We start from the raw sequence: 18,271 nt of genomic DNA on the forward strand, positions 1-18,271 counted from the left end.
TAGCAGGTATAGTAGGGAGAGATGGTGCCTATAGTAGCAGTGGGGGATAATAGCCTCTGGGAAGGGACTGGGGCTGTGGGATAGCAGGTATAGTAGGGAGAGATGGTGCCTATAGTAGCAGTGGGGGATAATAGCCTCTGGGAAGGGACTGGGGCTGTGGATAGCAGGTATAGTAGGGAGAGATGGTGCCTATAGTAGCAGTGGGGGGATAATAGCCTCTGGGAAGGGACTGGGGCTGTGGGATAGCAGGTATAGTAGGGAGAGATGGTGCCTATAGTAGCAGTGGGGGGATAATAGCCTCTGGGAAGGGACTGGGGCTGTGGGATAGCAGGTATAGTAGGGAGAGATGGTGCCTATAGTAGCAGTGGGGGGATAATAGCCTCTGGGAAGGGACTGGAGCTGTGGGATAGCAGGTATAGTAGGGAGAGATGGTGCCTATAGTAGCAGTGGGGGGATAATAGCCTCTGGGAAGGGACTGGGGGCTGTGGGATAGCAGGTATAGTAGGGAGAGATGGTGCCTATAGTAGCAGTGGGGATAATAGCCTCTGGGAAGGGACTGGGGCTGTGGGATAGCAGGTATAGTAGGGAGAGATGGTGCCTATAGTAGCAGTGGGATAATAGCCTCTGGGAAGGACTGGGGCTGTGGGGATAGCAGGTATAGTAGGGAGAGATGGTGCCTATAGTAGCAGTGGGGGGATAATAGCCTCTGGGAAGGGACTGGGGCTGTGGGATAGCAGGTATAGTAGGGAGAGATGGTGCCTATAGTAGCAGTGGGGGATAATAGCCTCTGGGAAGGGACTGGGGCTGTGGGATAGCAGGTATAGTAGGGAGAGATGGTGCCTATAGTAGCAGTGGGGGGATAATAGCCTCTGGGAAGGGACTGGGGCTGTGGGATAGCAGGTATAGTAGGGAGAGATGGTGCCTATAGTAGCAGTGGGGGGATAATAGCCTCTGGGAAGGGACTGGGGCTGTGGGATAGCAGGTATAGTAGGGAGAGATGGTGCCTATAGTAGCAGTGGGGGGATAATAGCCTCAGGGAAAGGATTACCCGTATAGTGGATGATATATCTCTATAGGGCCCAGTAAGTTGTAATATTGCTACTGGTCTGATCTCAGTAGCCAGGCAATTAACCCAATTCTCCGTTAGTCTCTATCTCCCCGGTGCCGGGTTCATTCTGTATCAGTTCTGGAAGCCAAGCAGAACCCGGTATGTTTCGGAGCTGGAGACCGGCCAAGTGCCCAGGGAGGGAATTTCAATCAAGTATCATATCTGGGCAGTGATCTCCTTGTTTGTGATGGCCGGGGGCTGAGAAATGAACACGTAGGAAGGGAAGGGCTGTACGTAATTGGGGGTTTAATTACAAAGCGGCAGATGATGGACAGGGAATGTTCCGGAGATAATGAAACAGCTCTGTGTCAGTAATATCCATCGGCACTGTTACTGCTCACTCATTGGCCAGTTGTGTTATATAAATAGTCAGCGAGTTAAAGGGATATTAACATTTTATTATCAAAAAGAAAAGCCCAGTTCTGTTTTTAGCCATTTACACAGCAATTTGGTACCTGCTGGCGCTTCCCTTGCCCCTTACTCTGTATAAGGTCTTTGCACCAGGCTGGGGGGTGGGGCAAGCATTTGATAGGCTGGGGGGTAGGGCAAGCATTTAATAGGCTGGGGGGGTGGGGGCAAGCATTTGATAGGCTGGGGGGTAGGGCAAGCATTTAATAGGCTGGGGGGTGGGGCAAGCATTTGATAGGCTGGGGGGTAGGGCAAGCATTTAATAGGCTGGGGGGTGGGGCAAGCATTTGATAGGCTGGGGGGTAGGGCAAGCAGTTGATAGGCTGGGGGGTGGGCAAGCATTTGAATAGGCTGGGGGGTAGGGCAAGCAGTTGATAGGCTGGGGGGTAGGGCAAGCATTTAATAGGCTGGGGGGGGTAGGGCAAGCATTGATAGGCTGGGGGTAGGGCAAGCATTTGATAGGCTGGGGGGTAGGGCAAGCAGTTGATAGGCTGGGGGGTAGGGCAAGCATTTAATAGGCTGGGGGGGTAGGGCAAGCAGTTGATAGGCTGGGGGGTAGGGCAAGCATTTAATAGGCTGGGGGGGTAGGGCAAGCAGTTGATAGGCTGGGGGGTAGGGCAAGCATTTAATAGGCTGGGGGGGTAGGGCAAGCAGTTGATAGGCTGGGGGGGTAGGGAAAGCATTTGATAGGCTGGGGGTAGGGCAAGCATTTGATAGGCTGGGGGTGGGGCAAGCAGTTGACAGGCTGGGGGCGTGGGGCATGCATTTGATAGGCTGGGGGTAGGGCAAGCATTTGATAGGCTGGGGGGTAGGGCAAGCATTTGATAGGCTGGGGGGGTAGGGCAAGCATTTAATAGGCTGGGGGGTAGGGCAAGCATTTGATAGGCTGGGGGGTAGGGCAAGCATTTGATAGGCTGGGGGGGTAGGGCAAGCATTTAATAGGCTGGGGGGTAGGGCAAGCATTTGATAGGCTGGGGGGTAGGGCAAGCATTTGATAGGCTGGGGGCAAGCATTTGATAGGCTGGGGGGTAGGGCAAGCATTTGATAGGCTGGGGGTTGGGGAAAGCATTTGATAGGCTGGGGGGTAGGGCAAGCATTTGATAGGCTGGGGGGGTAGGGCAAGCATTTAATAGGCTGGGGGGTAGGGCAAGCATTTAATAGGCTGGGGGGTAGGGCAAGCATTTGATAGGCTGGGGGGGTAGGGCAAGCATTTAATAGGCTGGGGGGTAGGGCAAGCATTTGATAGGCTGGGGGGTAGGGCAAGCATTTGATAGGCTGGGGGTAGGGCAAGCATTTGATAGGCTGGGGGGTAGGGCAAGCATTTGATAGGCTGGGGGGTAGGGCAAGCATTTGATAGGCTGGGGGTTGGGGCAAGCATTTGATAGGCTGGGGGGTTTAGGGCAAGCATTTGATAGGCTGGGGGTTGGGGCAAGTATTTGATATGCTGGGGGTAGGGCAAGCATATGATAGGCTGGGGGTTGGGGCAAGCATTTGATAGGCGGGGTTGGGGCAGTATTTGATAGGCTGGGGGTTGGGGCAAGTATTTGATAGGCTGGGGGGGTAGGGCAAGCATTTGATAGGCTGGGGGTTGGGGCAAGTATATGATATGCTGGGGGTAGGGCAAGCATTGATAGGCTGGGGGTTGGGGCAAGCATTTGATAGGCTGGGGGTTGGGGCAAGCATTTGATAGGCTGGGGGTTGGGGCAAGTATTTGATAGGCTGGGGGTTGGGGCAAGTATTTGATAGGCTGGGGGTTTGGGGCAAGTATTTGATAGGCTGGGGGGGTAGGGCAAGCATTTGATAGGCTGGGGGTTGGGGCAAGTATTTGATATGCTGGGGGTAGGGCAAGCATTTGATAGGCTGGGGGTTGGGGCAAGTATTTGATAGGCTGGGGATACTAACACAGTCAGAATAAAAGTAATAAGAGAAAAAATCACTTTATAATTCTGAAGCAGAACCACATTTCTTTCTGTATAATTAATCATAATAAATGTCTCAGCCTTCGCCCCATTCATACCCGGCTGCCAGCCGACTGGAGTGGCATCTGTCTCTCACTGTCAGTCACAAGTCCCTGCCCCATTAATAGCTGCCATGTTACAGTGAGAAATACCGGCTATAGCCGTGCCATTTAGGGAGCTGGGCACAGCCGGCTGCATAGCAACAACCACCAATATATAAGATTTTATACTAAATTGCTGGGATTTTACTTGTGCCAACAGTATGTGCCCCAACGGCACCAACCCAGCATTTATTTTTGTTGGTACAGTTTCTGAAAGTTCCCAGTGTGGCCCCGTGATGCTGAGGGCCCACATTCAATGCCCTTTAAAACTCTCCCCGGTGGCTTGGCCTTACCTCAAACAGCCAATAGAAAATGAATTCCTGCTATTTTGTACCCAGTAAATAATATCATTATCATCATCAAAAGCCAAATCCCACTAGCCAATAGCAAATTCTTTAGCCAGTCTGGCTCCATAACAGCAGAGCTTTGTGACATAGGGAGGTAGAATACTATAAAGGCCAAGGTGACCTTGTGTATCCCTACACAGTTACGGCACTTAGATTGCACCGTTGGGCGCCATTCCCATCTAACAATGGGTTTGCCATGTTACTAGAGCCAATGGGCTAATACTGAATATTAAGATTGGCCAGCACTTTGTATGACATCAGTATGTCCATGGTGGTGGAATTCTGGTTGAACTTCACTGCCACTTTAAGAAGGGTCCCAGGAGAACCAGTGAAAACTTGACCCTCCCAAATCTTATTCTTATTAAGCTCTAGTTCCACCTTCTCCGGTCCAATGACGACAACCTTCAAGGCTCCGGGGATTCTGATTCTGAAATCCTCCCAGATATCCCCGGCGAGAAGCCCAGAACGGGGCTGCAACAAGGTGCACCCCTGTCTCCACGAGCTGAAGATCTTTGGGAAGGGCAGGGGGTGATGGTCCGAGAGGCTCCGTATAACGTAATCACAGGCGTGGGCAAAGTCAGGGCTCCCAGTGGCCCTGGAGAGAATACTCAGTTTGTAGTATCCTGACTCTGGAAGATGGAGGCTTATGGTGATCTTGTGGTCCAGGTGGGTAACCAGACAATACCTGTCCAACGAATAAACATCCCCCCTCACTTTGTTATTTTCCAGTACCGTATACACCTCAGTGTCAGACACTGTGTGGAACGTAATGTTGCATTGGCCGCTAGTCGTGTTGATGACTGGGGCCGTGTGGCTTGGGTCGGTAAGGCCATGGAGTTTGGAGTTGATTCCTGGACCACAGTGCATGCCTAGATTGGCTGGAAACAGTTCATTATGGTTTATTGGGTTGCTGCACTGAAGGAGCAGATTGGCCGCAGTCTTGAACTGATCTCCACTGAGGTTCTTCACAAACAGTGAGAGTCTGTAGTAGCCGCGGAACGGTAAGAGCAGCTGGCAAGAGAGTTGACTTTCCTCAATGTGAGACACAAAGCATCTTGTACTAAGAGTCTTGGAGAGTTCTACGTGGGCCAGTTCATACATGGCCAACAGTGGCCTAGACGTCTGGAAGGTCAGATTCACAGAGCCGCCATCTGCAACTACAAGATCTCCAGCACAATTACAGCCTAAGACCCCAAAGTCTATTGCTCTTTGGTGAAGACCCCAGAAATGGAAAGGGTTGTGGGGCAAACCTTGTGAGCACTTGGACTCCGGGCAGTCAATGTGGTATGAGCAGACCCATCTGTAGGAACCTGTAGAGTCCATGGGCTTGGCAAATATCATCAGCTCAAACAGGCCGTCCGTCGGTGGGACCACTCTTAGCGTCACGCCGCTGGGCTGCATCGTCATGATGCCATGGGTCTTCTCCACGCAGCTCCTCTCCTTGTTGGAGAGTTTGTAGATCTTATAACTGAACTCCGTAGGGTACAAGCAGCCGAGAGACACCTTGACTTCACCCTGATCTGCAGATGAACGAGAGGAATGGTTAGAACACAAGCTCTGCCCAGTGCCATTGGCGCCATTGTAATGGAACCAGCTATGGGTGCCATTGGGATCTGAGGAGGTGAACTGATCCGACTTGGCTTGGTACAACTTGAACCAAAAATGGTTCTTTTAACACCCTTCAGACCCCATTCACCCACCCAGCAGGCTTATCTATATAGGTTCAAGACAATGGAGTCTTACTGGGAAGGTACAGGGTGCCCACAATTCCCCTGGTCAGTGTGCATTGAGTACTTGGGGGGGCACTTGCACTCCTTACTGCCCCCCATTGTTTGCAGCAGTATAGTAATGATAGGGTTTGAGTAATGAGTAGCTGGCTGCTTAAATGCTCACATTCATTGCACCCACGCACCCACGCACCCACGGCCAGTGGCACAGAAAAGTAACTTCTTGAGAAAATAATGTAAATTATAAGTCTAAAATGGAAAAGAAATCATGCGGATAAAGATCATTAGGGCCCTAATCATTCGCTAAGTACTCCTGCTACAGGCACGCTGTCAGCTCATAATCGCTCTCTTTTGTTATAATTGTATTCAGATTCTAATAGAGTCCTTTTATTTTCTGTTACATTCAGTTTCATGTATTTGTTCAGTTATGCGCTTTACAAAATGGGGATTGTTGGCTGTGTGTCACCCAATCAGGGCGCTCCCCATGGGATAACTGTGACTCATTGTGTCCCTGTAAGGGCTGATGGGCCCCATTGCACCAAAGGGCAAGTAACAGGGATGAGATGCCGATATGTGGGGATTGGGGCATCGGGGGGATTACTGATCTTTACTGATCGCTCCAAACTGGCACCCAGAATACGGCTTTATCTGGATTTATTTTCAACTAAAATATAAACATGAAGAGGTGAGGGTAAAGGACAGGGAAATGGGTTGGACTGGGTACGTGGGGCCCCACTGGAGAACCTGACCGTATGGGTGCACCACAAGCCCTCCATCACCACCACCCCCTGGCCAAACCCACGCCCCACAGCACCATACCCCCTGGCCAAACCCACGCCCCACAGCACCGCACCCCCTGGCCAAACCCACGCCTCGCAGCACTGACACCCTGGCCAAACCCACACCCTGCAGCACCGCACACCCTGGCCAAACCCACGCCCCTCAGCACCGCACCCCTGGCCCAAACCCACGCCCCTCAGCACCGCACCCCCTGGCCAAACCCACGCCCCTCAGCACTGCACACCCTGGCCAAACCCACGCCCCTCAGCACCGCACCCCCTGGCCAAACCCACGCCCCTCAGCACTGCACACCCTGGCCAAACCCACGCCCCTCAGCACCGCACACCCTGGCCAAACCCACGCCCCTCAGCACCGCACACCCTGGCCAAACCCACGCCCCTCAGCACCGCACCCCCTGGCCAAACCCACACCCCTCAGCACCGCACCCCCTGGCCAAACCCACGCCCCTCAGCACTGCACACCCTGGCCAAACCCACGCCCCTCAGCACTGCACCCCCTGGCCAAACCCACACCCCTCAGCACCGCACACCCTGGCCAAACCCACGCCCCTCAGCACCGCACACCCTGGCCAAACCCACGCCCCTCAGCACTGCACCCCCTGGCCAAACCCACACCCCTCAGCACCGCACACCCTGGCCAAACCCACACCCCGCAGCACCGCACACCCTGGCCAAACCCACGCACCCTTGGGCTCACCAGGATATTTCCCAGGATGCCAGTGGGCCAGTCCAACCCCGGGGAAATGCATGTTAAATGGATATTGTACCTAATTAATATTTGCACCAAACAAAACAAACTGCCCCTTATTGATGGAAGAATATTCTATGTAGAGTTACATGAGAAGGAGCTGCCATATCATTTCCCCATACGGTGCCAATGGCTGTGGGCATAGCTTGTTGTGTGCCCAGAGCATTCCTCAGACATCCTTACCTGTTTGGAGGTAGAAAACCTTGGGGGAAACGATAAATAGATGAAGTCTGAAAAACTCTGAGGTCTTGAAGATTTTTTGTTCAAATTCTTGAAAGGGAACCACCGACTCCAGGAGCTGCCATGTGGCTTCATCGGGCCAGTGGGTCTCAATGAAATCCTCGGGGTCGGTGAGGAAGAAGAAATCATCATAACTGCATAAAATTAGAAGGAATAATTAACCGGCAACATAACGAGGCCACAGCCTGTCTCTGACTATAATACAAATGCATGGGCACCCAGGGCACTGCCAGCAACCGGCACCACATCTGTACAGGCTATGAGCAAACTTAGGGGGCTGTTCCTGCTGAATTGTGCTTAGTACAGGGGAATCCCTATGTGCCATAGTTTTATGGTATCTCTCTGTACAGGTTATGAGCAAACATAGGGGGCTGTTCCTGCTGAATTGTGCTTAGTACAGGGGAATCCCTATGTGCCATAGTTTTATGGTATCTCTCTGTACAGGCTATGAGCAAACTTAGGGGGCTGTTCCTGCTGAATTGTGCTTAGTACAGGGGAATCCCCATGTGCCATAGTTTTATGGTATCTCTCTGTACAGGCTATGAGCAAACTTAGGGGGCTGTTCCTGCTGAATTGTGCTTAGTACAGGGGAATCCCTATGCTGCCATAGTTTTATGGTATTTCTCTGTACAGGCTATGAGCAAACTTAGGGGGCTGTTCCTACTGAATTGTGCTTAGTACAGGGGAATCTCTATGTGCCATAGTTTTATGGTATTTCTCTGTACAGGCTATGAGCAAACTTAGGGGGCTGTTCCTGCTGAATTGTGCTTAGTACAGGGGAATCCCTATGCTGCCCATAGTTTTATGGTATTTCTCTGTACAGGCTATGAGCAAACTTAGGGGGCTGTTCCTGCTGAATTGTGCTTAGTACAGGGGAATCCCTATGCTGCCATAGTTTTATGGTATTTCTCTGTACAGGCTATGAGCAAACTTAGGGGGCTGTTCCTGCTGAATTGTGCTTAGTACAGGGGAATCCCTATGTGCCATAGTTTCATGGTATTTCTCTGTACAGGCTATGAGCAAACTTAGGGGGCTGTTCCTACTGAATTGTGCTTAGTACAGAGGAAGAGCCTTAGAATGGAATTTACTAGGATCCCTATAGATACAATAGTTTCAATGCTATGAAAACATCATTAACATTCTGACCTGGGAATAAATATTTTCTCCTGCAAGTCGACAGTGCCAGCCCCCCAGCAGGCGTCCAGTAGGTGCCAGTCAGTATCCAGCTGCACCGCGTTCCACATGTGGTTGGATTTAGTCCTGTGGAAGCTGAGGCCGTCGCTATACTCGGTGGTGCGGCTGTACCCCGATATCTCTTTGCACCCGATTCCAATCTCTCTGGCAGAAGAAACAGACTCAATGTCTTCACTGTTTGTTATGGAAATAGAGAACAATATTGTATTCCAAGCTTTGCTTCTCTGTATATTCAGCTGGAGCTGCCATGTTGCTTCCCTATGAGAGCAAAGCTTGCTGGGAACAGATACAAACTAGAAAGAGACACAGATATTTCCTCTACCTGCACATTTCTTTGAACAGACCGGCATAACCAGAACACACGCCCTTGCCCAATGCCAACACGTCCTCCGGCCTATAGACCTTCTGGGAGAAGCCAAGGTAGCCCTCAACATCATACCCTGGGGAGAAATACATACAATAAATAAAGAATAATTCTCAGTTTAAGCAGAATCTAAAGGGAAAGTCACATGGGGGGGTGTAATTTATAAAATTAAATCTCCTTGGATAAAGGGTAAGTAACACTCACTGATGTTATGGCAAAGCCAGATCCAAATGGCTCGGATCTTCTCCAGGTGGTTTCTGGCCTCGGCTGTGATCCCACGTACGGTCTCTTGTATGGAGAGAGCTTGGCAGTTGTTCTGTGAGAATATTGGAAAAATCTCTATATAAAAGGCAATACCTTAATGTCATTGGGCCAACGTTAGGGTTCAGGTATATTCAGATATTGGTCTTGGCTGTGATGTTCAAGTGACCCAATCAGGGTAAAGGAAAGAGCCCCCCTGACCAATCACGTAGCTGCCATTACTACTGCAACCCAAAGTAACAGCATTTGTTAGACTCCTTCATTACCATTGGTGCCAGTCTAGTGTAGGCAGCCAATAGCAGATGGGATACACCCCAGGGTCTATCAGTAGCCTGAGAATATTACTGGGCGGGGAAGGGACCAATTGGGAATCAGCCTTTCCAAGAGACCAAAGTAACCCCCCCACACATTCCAGCCCCCCTACTGGCCCACCTACACCTACCTGCCCGCTCCAGTTAATAACATGATTATCTATGTGAGTGAAGGTGACGGAGGAGAACAACTCTTTCCTCTTCTTCCTCCTCTTGGCTTTGCCGGGCACCGAGCCTTTGTTACCAGCCCCTTCTCCACATTTCATGCCATTGGTGCCAGGAAGCACCCTGTGTTTGGATATAATGCTCCCCGTACCCCGACTTGGCTTTGAGTCGCTGCTAATGTGATTGCTGTTAATCCTGTTGGACCAGAACTGTAACATGTCTGCCTTGCCTTCAGGCTTATGGGTCCCACTGGGACTCAACGCTCCGTCGCTCTCTGTTTGAGGTTCCGTTGCCCCTTGGGGATTTGGTTTTGGGGTATCACTGGGGTTGAGGCTGCCGCTGAGAGGGGCAGATGACTTTGCACCATATAAAGCCAGTTTGGAGGTGACGGTACTGACGTTGGACTGGGTTTGGCCGTGCCGGCTGCTCCCAACCTGCCCCTTCATACCCCCAAATGTGCTGCCCCCAGCCCAAGAGATAGTGAGGGGCACGGCTTCTCTTCTTCCATTGGCTCCTCCCACAGACCCAACGCTGTCACCGCGCCCCATATCCAATGAGCAGGGGGTTCCACAAGCAATGAGCCTGGAGGGGGGGGGGGGAATATATGGGTTATTATAGTAACCAACAAGCCTTCTATCTATCTATCTATCTATCCATCTATCATCTATTCTAATGCCATGATTGGGTGTATGTGTCGTATCTTTGGTAATCAGAATATATCAGTTATTATAGTAACCAACAATCCTTCTATCTATCTATCTATCTATCTATCATCTATCTATCCATTATCTATCTATCTATTCGTCTATCTATCAATCAATCATCTATTCATCTATCTATCTATCTATCTATCTATCGGTCTATCTATCTATCTATCTATCTATCCATCATCTATCTATCGGTCTATCTATCTATCTATCTATCTATCTATCTATCTATCTATCCATTATCGATCTATCTATCTATCTATCTATCAATCATCTATTCATCTATCTATCCATTATCTATCTATCTATATTATCTATCTATCTATCATCTATCTATCTATCTATCTATCTATCATCAATCTATCTATCCATCATCTATCTATCCATCTCTCTATCTATCTATCTATATCATCTATCTATCTATCTATCTATCTATCTATCCATCATCTATCTATCTATCTATCTATCCATCATCTATCTATCTATCTATCTATCTATCTATCTATCTATCCATTATCTATCTATCTTTCTATCTATCTATCTATCTATCTATCTATCAATTATCTATTCATCTATCTATCCATTATCTATCTATCTATATTATCTATCTATCTATCTATCTATCTATCATCTATCTATTTATCTATCTATCTATCTATCTATCTATCTATCTATCATCAATCTATCTATCCATCATCTATCTATCCATCTCTCTCTCTCTCTCTCTCTCTCTCTCTCTCTCTCTATCTATCTATCTATATCATCTATCTATCATTTATCTATCTATCCATCTATCTATCTATCTATCCATTATCTATCTATCTATATTATCTATCTATCTATCATCTATCTATCTATCTATCTATCTATCTATCATCAATCTATCTATCCATCATCTATCTATCCATCTCTCTATCTATCTATCTATATCATCTATCTATCTATCTATCTATCTATCTATCTATCCATCATCTATCTATCTATCTATCTATCCATCATCTATCTATCTATCTATCTATCTATCTATCCATTATCTATCTATCTTTCTATCTATCTATCTATCTATCTATCTATCAATTATCTATTCATCTATCTATCCATTATCTATCTATCTATATTATCTATCTATCTATCTATCTATCATCTATCTATTTATCTATCTATCTATCTATCTATCTATCTATCTATCTATCTATCTATCATCAATCTATCTATCCATCATCTATCTATCCATCTCTCTCTCTCTCTCTCTCTCTCTCTCTCTCTCTCTCTCTATCTATCTATCTATATCATCTATCTATCATTTATCTATCTATCCATCTATCTATCTATCTATCCATTATCTATCTATCTTTCTATCTATCTATCTATCTATCGATCTATCTATCTATCTATCTATCTATCTATCTATCGATCGATCGATCGATCGATCTATCTATCATTCTATCTATCTATCTATCTATCTATTCTAATGCTGTGACTAGGTGTATCACATGATAACATTTCTATCACCCCTCCCCATACGCTTATTTAATTGCTAGCTCTTCTGAACCTCTATCCCCATCTCCTGCTGCTTTGCTCGGTCGGAACTGTAAGGTCGAACTCTTTGACTCCTTTTCTTCTTTTTTTGGAAAGTTCTAAATAAATTAAGACCCATTTTAAGAGAAGTTCGGAGAGATTTACCAGAAACCGTAACCCCCCCCGGCCCCGGGGCTGTCATTCTGGCTGTTGCTATGAGGACATTATGTTGCTGTTCCCACTGCCTTGGTGCCATTAGTACAAATGGGAGAGTCGCACCTCCCCGTCGCTCTGTTAAAGTGAGGAGATGATTGCTGCTCGGCCATTAGCTGTAAGGGGAATGTTACGTGCCTGTCGTGTCCCCGAGCTCTAACTGCACATAAATGGCAAGAAAAGGGCTATGAGAGGGGTCAGGGGGGCTCAGCGGCAGGGGCCGGGGGGGCAGTTGGCTTATTGCCCAGAGTCCCTTGGGGTAAATCCAAGGTATAATTCTGCCTTTCTGCTATCTGTCATATTCCTCAACTGCCGCCCCCATGTGTATATAGTACAGGAGTCCCAATCCCCATGTGTATCCATCCCATTAATTAGTGGATATGTGGAATACTTTCCCCTTCGCCCCCAGTGAGCCCCTATAGGGGGCGCCGTGCCTTTGTGGCCCAATGCCCAACACCCTCCGGCCTTTCTGGAATGCTGATGAATTGGGGTGCATGTAGGTGCTGCTGCCCAGGAGAATGTGTAGAACAATCCCAGCACCTATAATTAGCCGTTACCCTATCTCTCCCCTCAGAGCGGCACAAGGTTGGCTATTAATACTCATATAGGGAATGTTTCAGCCCATATTTTCCAGCCACTGAGTGGGAATTTGTCAGCACCGGCTAAACACGGGCACTGCCCCGGGCATCTGTGCCTCTCTGTAAATAGGGGCAGTCCTTATTATCTGCCCTTTGCCTCCATTATACCTACCAACATGCCCAAAATCCCCTTGGGTGACTGCAGTGTGACAGTTATGGGAGATAAGGCAAGTAGCCCCCAGCCCAGCAGGGTAAATGTACCAGTAGGGCAAGATGGTGGCACCAGGGTAAACGTACCAGTAGGGCAAGATGGTGGCACCAGGGTAAATGTACCAGTAGGGCAAGATGGTGGCACCAGGGTAAATGTACCAGTAGGGCAAGATGGTGGCACCAGGGTAAATGTACCAGTAGGGCAAGATGGTGGCACCAGGGTAAATGTACCAGCAGGGCAAGATGGTGGCACCAGGGTAAATGTACCAGTAGGACAAGATGGTGGCACCAGGGTAAATGTACCAGTAGGGCAAGATGGTGGCACCAGGGTAAATGTACCAGTAGGGCAAGATGGTGGCACCAGGGTAAATGTACTAGTAGGGCAAGATGGTGACACCAGGGTAAATGTACCAGTAGGGCAAGATGGTGACAGTAAGATAAATTTGTACCTGGGCTGTAACCCATAGAGACCTGTCAGTGTATAAAGAAGATTTCTATTGGCTGCCATGGGATACCAGGTGACCCATTATGTATAAATGAAATAAATGGAGCATTTTATATTTTTCTTGCGGTAAGTGGGGGCAACATTTAATGTAATATCCCCACAAAACATACGGCACAACCCAAGTACCCAGTGGGCTCATACACAGACCAACAGAACCTCTTGTTTCTGCAAATGGAATGCCACAAAATAGTCCATTAATAAATCTGCAAACTGCCGCCTCAGGGAATAGAACGTTGCATCTTTTATTGAGAGGAGCCCCCTCCTTTGCTGATATCAAACCCCCCTTTCCCCAGCACCAAGCAGAACCAATTTCCCACCCATAGGGATAACTAATTCAGCTTTGCCTGATGCCCCATCCCATAGCAACCCATCTCTCTCTTTATATTCCCAGAATGCAGTACTTACCCAGCCGGGCTGAGAGGGAAGCAGCTCACTAACCTGGGCGCTTAATGCACCAGAACAATGCGCTTTCCCCTTTATACCCCCCCGGGGCCCGGCCTTCTCTCACTGGCACCTCGTATGGGCTGAGAGAGCTAAAAATACTACAAAGGCTTCTCACACACTTTCCCTGGCCGGAGAGATAGGAGCCAGCGATAGGGACCGGGTATCAGCGCCCTGTGATAGTAACGCCTGGGAATTGGGCCGCACAGAACCAGCGCTTTAGCTACGGAGTATAGGGGCTCCTCTGGGTCTGACTGAGCAACAAGGCACCGAGACTATTGTACTAAGCACAATTCAGCAGGAACAGCCCCCTAAGTTTGCTCATAGCCTGTACATAGAGATACCATAAAACTATGGCACATAGGGATTCCCCTGTACTAAGCACAATTCAGCAGGAACAGCCCCCTAAGTTTGCTCATAGCCTGTACATAGAGATACCATAAAACTATGGCACATAGGGATTCCCCTGTACTAAGCACAATTCAGCAGGAACAGCCCCCTAAGTTTGCTCATAGCCTGTACAGAGATACCATAAAACTATGGCACATAGGGATTCCCTGTACTAAGCACAATTCAGCAGGAACAGCCCCCTAAGTTTGCCCATAGCCTGTACAGAGAGATACCATAAAACTATGGCACATAGATATTCCCCTGTACTAAGCACAATTCAGCAGGAACAGCCCCCTAAGTTTGCCCATAGCCTGTACAGAGAGATACCATAAAACTATGGCACATAGATATTCCCCTGTACTAAGCACAATTCAGCAGGAACAGCCTCCTAAGTTTGCCCATAGCCTGTACAGAGAGATACCATAAAACTATGGCACATAGATATTCCCCTGTACTAAGCACAATTTCAGCAGGAACAGCCCCCTAAGTTTGCCCATAGCCTGTACAGAGAGATACCATAAAACTATGGCACATAGATATTCCCCTGTACTAAGCACAATTCAGCAGGAACAGCCCCCTAAGTTTGCTCATAGCCTGTACAGAGAGATACCATAAAACTATGGCACATAGATATTCCCCTGTACTAAGCACAATTCAGCAGGAACAGCCTCCTAAGTTTGCCCATAGCCTGTACAGAGAGATACCATAAAACTATGGCAGCATAGGGATTCCCCTGTACTAAGCACAATTCAGCAGGAACAGCCCCCTAAGTTTGCCCATAGCCTGTACAGAGAGATACCATAAAACTATGGCACATAGGGATTCCCCTGTACTAAGCACAATTCAGCAGGAACAGCCTATTTTGCAAATGAGTTTGTTATACACACACATACACAAATACAAAATGGCACAGCTAAAAGCCAATGATTTAAGGGGTGAATCCCATGAGGGGGTTACAGGGGATATAACTCAGTGTCACAGTGGGATAGTTATACCTGTGCTGGTCACAGAGGAAAAGGTGAATTTCTAATGAAGGCCGTTAGCAAAACCATTATACCAGTGATTAGAAGGTAAAGAGCAAATCATTTCATTCTTCCTACAAACAGCACCAGGGACAAGGGGAGAGTTGCCCTTTAAACTGAGGAGGGCAAATTCTTTGGATGTCAAATTGGAAATATCTTCATTAATGTCAAGGCTCCTCGTTACCCACAACATCTCCTCACTGATTATCATTTCATTATTTCCATAAGTCAAAACATAATCTTATTGTAATAAACAGAACCCACGTCTGCGGCTACAGGAGATACGAACAGCAAGTCTGCTGGGAAATACTCATAATCCCCCCCCCTGAGTGGCACGGCTTGTACCCGGCAGCATTTGTACCATATCCTTATACCCCCCCCCCCCACTGCACTCAGTGTGGCAGCTCCCACTCCTACACTGTCTGTATTATGTCTCATTTGTGCCCTGGGTACCCCTGGAACTATAGCGGGGTGACTGTTACCCCAATGTTTCTATATATCTGTAACCTTGTTATGGGCTAAGGGGGCCCAGCCTGAAGGCCAGTTAGGGGGGGATTTGGGGTGAGTGCTTATTTGTGCCCTGGGTACCCCTGGAACTATAGCAGGGTGACTGTTACCCCAATGTTTCTATATATCTGTAACCTTGTTATGGGCTAAGGGGGCCCAGCCTGAAGGCCAGTTAGGGGGGGATTTGGGGTGAGTGCTTATTTGTGCCCTGGGTACCCCTGGAACTATAGCAGGGGTGACTGTTACCCCAATGTTTCTATATATCTGTAACCTTGTTATGGGCTAAGGGGGCCCAGCCTGAAGGCCAGTTAGGGGGGGATTTGGGGTGAGTGCTTATTTGTGCCCTGGGTACCCCTGGAACTATAGCGGGGTGACTGTTACCCCAATGTTTCTATATATCTGTAACCTTGTTATGGGCTAAGGGGGCCCAACCTGAAGGCCAGTTAGGGGGGGATTTGGGGTGAGTGCTTATTTGTGCCCTGGGTACCCCTGGAACTATAGCAGGGTGACTGTTACCCCAATGTTTCTATATATCTGTAACCTTGTTATGGGCTAAGGGGGCCCAGCCTGAAGGCCAGTTAGGGGGGATTTGGGGTGAGTGCTTATTTGTGCCCTGGGTACCCCTGGAACTATAGCGGGGTGACTGTTACCCCAATGTTTCTATATATCTGTAACCTTGTTATGGGCTAAGGGGGCCCAGCCTGAAGGCCAGTTAGGGGGGGATTTGGGGTGAGTGCTTATTTGTGCCCTGGGTACCCCTGGAACTATACCAGGGTGACTGTTGCCCCAATGTTTCTATATATCTGTATATTTGGAGTAAGTGCTTATTTGCTTTTTTGTTTTGTTTGTCCACAAACTATACTCTTTTTTCTGTTAAAGGGAAAATAGAAGCTAAAACATAATTTCCTAGTATAGAATATGAGACCAGGCCAGTAGGGGGAGCCCTTGGGGCATGTTTGCCTTAGTCTGTATAGGAATTTACAGAAAGAAGGCTCGCAGTTGAATAAGCTGATATTGTATCTTCCTCTATAATAAGTTCCACTATATAAAAAATCAATATATATATTGAATATGGCTTTGAATCCACAGATCTTATATTGTCCCATTATTCTTCCTATCCAGTAATATAAGCATTCTGAACCCCTATAGGTATAGTTATCTTACAAAGTACAGCACTCTGTGGGTTATAAATATATATATAACAGCTAAAATGTTGCAAGGATTTATCTGTTTGTAGCAAAGACCAATTGCCCAAACACATTGTTCAATAGCTTTACTTGTTTTATTATAAATTAATGTAAAAATGTCCCGTTTAGGGGGAGATCTAGTCTAATTGGAAGCAGACAGTAGGGCAGGTTGATCAAACTGTAAGGCTCTGTGAATAGAAGTTTCTGAACATTATTCTCTGGCCGCAAAAAAACACTTCTCGCCCACCGGAACTGCAGCTTTAGCCTCTGAGTATTATTTCTGACCACGCGCAGGAAATCCTAGTGTCTGCTGTATGGTAGCTACACGCACGCAGAGCAGCGTCCCATCAGGCGCATTACCATAGAGGGACATAGCAAGCCTTCAGCCCAATATATATATATATATATATATATATATATAAAAGCCAAAAAAAAGTGCTTTTATACAGGTCATGGAACTCTGAGGTGACTTCTAATCCTTATATTTGTCAGCAGGGGGTACTTTATTTATTATAATATACAAGTTTTAGTGAGTCATGTGACAGAAATTACATCACTAAGCAGCGTTTATGAACGACGTATGGGGGCGGCCTCTGGGCCTCTGGCGCTGACCCCATATGGTCTATTAACCCTGATGCTACATTGATGATTTATCCATTCAGCGGACTGATACACAGCACAATTTTCCAACATTTAACACTTTGCCTCCTGCCATCAAGGTTACCGGACTAATCAGCATGGAGAAGATTTTCCTTTTGGATTTAACACTGGTGCTTTCTGGCAATGATATTATAACCACCACCCACCCCTATTGCATAGGAGGCCCCCCCACACTTGCTTAGGAATATTCCTTATTCCCAAATGATAAGGGTGGGGTGACATATCTCCAACAGGGAAACTTCTATCACAGCAACTACAGGAACTGATCGATTTATTCAAAAGGGGTGCCCAGCGTGGGAACTATTGGCCTGTAGGAAGTGTGATTTAACCCTTAAGGTATAAGAGTGCCACGATCCAATGGAAAAATCAAACCTGCCCAATAGAGATGCACCCAATTTCAGGCCGGATGTCGGGGAAGCCCGATTTCAGCTGCTGATATTGGTCCTTTTGGCTGATTCAGCAGCTTATCAACCCGTGTATGGGCACTAACAACGGGCCCCCCCCGACCGACATCCGGCCTGAAATTGGGCACATCTCTATTGGGCAGGTTTGATTTTTCCATCGGATCGGGGACTGTATCAGCTCATTAATGCAGTGCCCA

General features: G+C 47.8%; 1 protein-coding gene across 1 annotated transcript; it reads right to left on the minus strand.

The window, feature by feature from the left end:
* Nucleotides 1-3,437: 3,437 nt before the first annotated feature.
* Nucleotides 3,438-13,919, minus strand: LOC100486532 (kyphoscoliosis peptidase-like). The gene is made up of 7 exons (XM_031895253.1): nt 13,869-13,919; nt 9,699-10,314; nt 9,200-9,311; nt 8,954-9,071; nt 8,584-8,775; nt 7,381-7,571; nt 3,438-5,442 (listed from the first exon to the last, which is right to left on the minus strand). Exons 2-7 carry the CDS (start codon nt 10,278-10,280, stop codon nt 4,139-4,141), a joined length of 2,499 nt encoding a protein of 832 aa, XP_031751113.1. The 5' UTR covers nt 10,281-10,314; nt 13,869-13,919; the 3' UTR covers nt 3,438-4,138.
* Between the last annotated feature and the right edge of the window lie 4,352 nt (nt 13,920-18,271).

Source organism: Xenopus tropicalis, chromosome 1 (genome assembly GCF_000004195.4).
Source record: "Xenopus tropicalis strain Nigerian chromosome 1, UCB_Xtro_10.0, whole genome shotgun sequence".
Taxonomy (NCBI): domain Eukaryota; kingdom Metazoa; phylum Chordata; class Amphibia; order Anura; family Pipidae; genus Xenopus; species Xenopus tropicalis.

Bases quoted from the DNA above. Each gene is read 5' to 3' on its own strand.
- LOC100486532 (XM_031895253.1), bottom strand. From the start codon at position 10,280: ATGGGGCGCGGTGACAGCGTTGGGTCTGTGGGAGGAGCCAATGGAAGA. The intron at 9,312-9,698 runs GTAGGTGTAGGT...ATATTCTCACAG, and splicing joins TTATTAACTGGAGCGGGCAG to AACAACTGCCAAGCTCTCTC. The intron at 9,072-9,199 runs GTGAGTGTTACT...ATTTCTCCCCAG, and splicing joins CTGGCTTTGCCATAACATCA to GGTATGATGTTGAGGGCTAC.